Source organism: Chenopodium album, chromosome 12 (genome assembly GCF_948465745.1).
Source record: "Chenopodium album chromosome 12, dcCheAlbu1.1, whole genome shotgun sequence".
Lineage (NCBI taxonomy): Eukaryota > Viridiplantae > Streptophyta > Magnoliopsida > Caryophyllales > Amaranthaceae > Chenopodium > Chenopodium album.
The window spans coordinates 14649198-14654297 of NC_137845.1; the positions used below are offsets into that span (position 1 = coordinate 14649198).

The 5100-nt window shown below is 34.4% G+C and overlaps 1 protein-coding gene across 1 annotated transcript; it reads left to right on the forward strand.

Moving 5' to 3' along the window:
• Positions 1 to 3422: 3422 nt before the first annotated feature.
• Positions 3423 to 4181, forward strand: LOC145570941 (uncharacterized). The gene is made up of 2 exons (XM_081630057.1): positions 3423 to 3738; positions 3817 to 4181. Exons 1-2 carry the CDS (start codon positions 3423 to 3425, stop codon positions 4179 to 4181), a joined length of 681 nt encoding a protein of 226 aa, XP_081486183.1.
• The last annotated feature ends 919 nt before the right edge of the window (positions 4182 to 5100 follow it).

Sequence of the window (5100 nt, forward strand, 5' to 3'; positions counted from 1 at the left end):
TTTTTTTTAAAAAATTTAAAAAAAAAATTTAAAATATATATGATTTGTAGAATTTATTTGGTAGATGATTTTGACATGTTCCGTTCACCTTATATTCACTTATTTCAGATGAAATATGTTTAGATAAGTTTAGTTATTTTCAGATAAGTTCAGTTCTGATAAGTTTAATTCAGAAAAAATAATTTTTGATAAAGGTTACCCTAAAACAAATTACAATTAAAAAAAGTTTTTATAAGGTCTGGTAAGTTCATATTAGTTCAAATAAGATAAGATAAATTTAGATACCTGAAAATCAGGTGAATAAAACACATCTTAAATGACAATAATGATATTTCAAATTACTATTTTCAAGGAATAACCGAATCTATTGACTATTACTAAAACAGAAGTTACTGACGTCACTATTGCCCACGTGTCGCTTTCTCAATAAAAAAAAATTTCCGCCTAAATGCAATGATGATGTCATCTTTTTTTTTTGGAGCTATCATATTTAACACTAGTTTGGAACCCGTGCTATGCACGGTTTTAGAGTACAATAATACTTTCATTATTCGTTTATTTAAAAACGTGTAAAACGAAATCATTGTCTGTAAGAAAAACATAAAAAATTTATAATAAACATTATATTGTGATATTTTATAGTACATGTGAAAAGGAAGGAATACAGAGTAATAAGAGATTTTTAGTATTCGTAGTATTAAAGCTTAATCTTATTCTCAATTAAGTAACATTTTTTATATACTTTACTACTATACTTATATTTTTATTTAAATTATTATGGTTGTGCATCATCCCTTCCCTAAATATAAGGTCAAACGTAACAAACTTCTTTCAATAACCGAAAAAAAATAACCGGAAAAAAAAAGCAACAAACTTTTAAGCGGGAAATTTTTTTATGAAGTAATGCCAAGTGTACCTTAGGGATAATTATGGGGATGACTTTAGTATAGATAGATAGATTTTGAAATTTAAATATTGGAAGCTTCTACATTACAACTAAAACCTATTAATTTATCGTAGGAAATTGAAACAAATTTAAAAAGTACACTAATAAATGACCTCCTACATTGAACTATGAATTATACAACGTTGAACAGATATTATATCATAATTTTGATGAACATAAAATTTTTTAATTCATATTCATGTATAATAGCGATTTATTTTTAAAAGGTACAAATTATAAATAGGTTTTATATAAAGCGTGCATCACATGGGTTCTAACCTAATAAGGAACTATTTGATAATCGCAAATTCGCAACACCTAACCAGAGATGAAACAAGAATTTTAACAAAGGTACGTAGAGCACCACTGACGATGTACCAAATACCACCAACCAAAATACTACTTATAATTTTACAATACATTCCTCCTTTTCTCTTCATTTTGAAATTTATTTCATTGGTCTAATTATTATTATTATTATTATTTTTTTTTGAGGTATTTGATTAAATTAAATAATATGACCACAAACTTTATTATAGAATTCTCACAATAATGACAAATTCACAAACTCACAGCTCAAATACCAAGTTCACACATCATAGGAACCCATTTCACATATAATTTGCTTGAAAAACCTAATTTAATATTTTAGCTCCCATGATCGAGCTATATAGTTAAGGACCTATGAAAATTGCAAGTGTCCTTAGTTATAACTATTAGAGTTGCTCCATCTAGTGAAATAACCAAGATATAATCATATAAGTAGTTAAAGTAAGAAATTATTAAGATAAATCAAATATTAATTACAAGGATATCAGACATGGTCACAAAATACATGAGTGAAACAACAAGGGCTGGGCAAAGACATATGGAGCCATGTTTCTAAATTGAGCATTTGTTTCATCAACACCTTTTATATACACCTGGGTGTACATAGAGATAGGCGCATCAAAGGATGATTTTTGCTCATTTGATATTTTTTTCGCTCATTTTATTATTTCATAGATCAAAAGTAGGGGTGTCCGTTTGGTTTTCGGTTTGGATTTAGTCCAAACCTGATCCAATCCAAAATATAATTCAGTTTTTAATTTTCAATTGATCCGATCCGAATTTCTCTCCCAATCCAATACAAAATAAAATTCGGTTATTTGGATCCGATCCGAAAATCCAAATGATAGTACATTATTTTTTAGCGCCTAATACGATTATAAAAATAAAGCTTTAATATAAATATAAGTGTTCAAAATCATGATTAAAATAAATAATATAGTTCAACATAAAGTCATTAATTAATTAATACAAAGTATCCCAAATTTATTTTATGTAGTAGTAAGTATTTGAGCTAAACTTCAAAAAATAAAGAAATACATATTTATACAAGCTTATTTTTACAATTCGGTTTTCGGTTTGGATTGGATCCAATTAGGGTCAATCCGAAAATCCGAATTTTCAAAAAATCTCAATCCGATCAAGTCCAATTAAAATTTCAAATTCGATCTGAGTTGCTAATTCGGTTTGGATTGGGTTGAATTTCAGTTTTAATCCGAATTATGGACACCCCTAAATCAAAAGTGATGAAGCAAGATTCAAAATCAAAATCAATATATTAGACTTTAATCAATTTTCGGTCCAATACACCTGTTAATGTATTGTATACACTTGACATATTACACTAACTGACCTATTTTTGTAAGAACTGTAAATATTGAATTGTAAAATGGTGGGTTAAATTTTTAGATTGGTCAGTTAAACAACAAATATGTGAGAAATGAGTTTGTGGCTGGCACTTTTGTTTTACTTGGGTTAAAAAATAAATTGGGTGTAAGTTGGGCTCATCATGCTAGTTGTGTAGCAGCAGTCTAGGTTAAACAAGCTAGCGTACTGTGCTCTTAGAGAAAATGAGTTTTCTCTTTAATTAATGGGCTATCTGACTGGGCTATAAAATCCATTTCGCCCATGTTCACATCCAAATTTTGAGCACATAAAAACATAACTTTGTTGATTATTGTTCATATAACCATCAAATGAGCAAAAACTTCCTCTGGATTCACCTTACACTTAGGTGTATGTAAGAATTTAATGAACAACAATTTCACGTTGCGCTAATTGTGGTCGTAAATAATTGATAATTGAACATTTTCAAAAGCATACCTAAAACTCCAAAAGTATATAATGATCTAATTAGTGTTCGATAATAATTGTTAGAATATATGATGATACATTCTATTATTATTGTATATATTTAGTTTGGTAAATATGTATATCTTTGCCTAGTTTGTAGCTAGTTAGTTTCCTAGTTTATCTCTTGTATTTGTGTATTTATAGCAAAGCATAATCAATGAGAAAGGCAACGATCATAATCTTTCATGGTATCAGATTAGGGTTTCGATCCTTGATTTCCCTTTCCATCCCTCTCAAACGGCCCATCCCTTTCCTTCTTCCTTGTAACCTCTCCTTCTTCCGCTGCAGCATTCCCATGGCCGAGTCCACTAAATATCACCCTGCTTTGACTATCACCAACGTGAAGTCTCTTATTCCGATAACCTTGGACGCAAATCAGGGACTGTATCACTCTTGGGCTGCACTTTTCAAAGTGCTTTGTAGGGTTCATGATCTCACCTCTCACATCATCCCTCCTACGGAGGCAACGGAACTCGCTGCCTATGAATCCTCCAAATCGACAGACCTTGCCTTTTGGAAACATTTAGATGCTGCAGTCCTTAACTGGATTTATGGTTCCATTTCTCCCGAACTCCTCACTGCTATTCTCCTTAAGGATGACATTGCTCAAGGTGCTTGGACTCGTCTCGAATCCATGTTCCAGGATAACAAAGCTTCCTGAGCCTCCCATCTCGAACAAGAACTCGCAGATCTTGACTTCGAGAATTTCTCATCCATTGATGGCTATTGCAATCACATCAAATCCCTTGTTGATCTTCTTATGGATGTTGATGCTCCGATTCCCGATACCCGTCTCATTCTGAAAATGACTGCCGGTCTTCCTGAAGCATATGCCGGTACGGTGGATTTCATTCAAAATCAAGAACCTTTGCCTTCTTTTGAATCTTGTCGATCTCGCCTTAAATTAGCCGAGCGGACCATCAAGAACCGTTTAGCTAAGGAAGGTGGTTCCACTGGCCGCCCACCGATTTTCAAACTTTGTGTAACTGGTTCTATAGCAAGTTCAACGATAGCTGCAAAGTTGAAAATCAAACGAGCGACCTTTATCGCGTAGTCCAAGCAAGCGGAGAATCTATCAAATCATATTTCAGCAGATTCAACAAAGAAATGATCGGCATCAAAGGATATGACGTTCGAACAACCATCGTAGCTTTCAAGAGAGGATTGTCAGATGAGTCCGAGCTTTATAAAGAGATGACGAAATATCCATGCACGACCTTCGAGGAAGTCAGGTCCTGTGCCCTAGCTTAGATGCGACTCGAGGATGATCTTGCCATCAGAAAAGGAATCGTGCCCTCGCCTTCTCCCAGCAACGACTAAGTCGACAGACGATCCAACAACTGGAAAACCTGGCGTCGTAGGCCTTATGACAAACCAGGATAGGTAAACAATGTCAACAACGTTGTTAGCACTAACAATGCACAAAGCTCTGTTGACAGGTCTCGAAAGTAAGATGCCGATGCATACCCCGACATCGCTGAATATGGATTCTATGTCGACATCGGGGGCGTGGTGAATGCCCTGCATTCCTTAGGAAGTGTCGCCTGTTGGCCCAGGAAGAGCGACAGGCTAGAGGAGAGCAAGGACAAATCCAAATGGTGCGGCTATCATAGTGATCATGGCCATCGTACTGAAGATTGCAATGCCCTAAGGAAGGAGATAGCTTTCCTCTTGAAGAAGGGCCATCTAAAGGAGCTGATGGGAAAAGGAAAAGCAAGTTCCAAAGAAGCATCGACCAAGCAGCCCCAGCAGTCTTAGCAATCCCAGCAGCCTCCCAAAGGCCCCACAGTCACTACAAAAATCAGGTCATTTAGCTACAGGTCGAATCCGTTGCTATTTTCCATTTATCTGTCGCTAGCTTTAGCTAGCAACGGCTTTAGCAACGGAATCATTCCGTTGTTAAAAGCTTTGTTGCTAAATGAGCTTAGCGACAGAAAACATGTATAGCCGTAGCTGATTTAGAGACAGAATAT

Coding starts and splice junctions, on each gene's coding strand:
- LOC145570941 (XM_081630057.1), top strand. CDS start 3,423: ATGGCCGAGTCCACTAAATATCACCCTGCTTTGACTATCACCAACGTG. Junction 3,739..3,816: donor TAAGGATGACATTGCTCAAG/GTGCTTGGACTC, acceptor AAGAACTCGCAG/ATCTTGACTTCGAGAATTTC.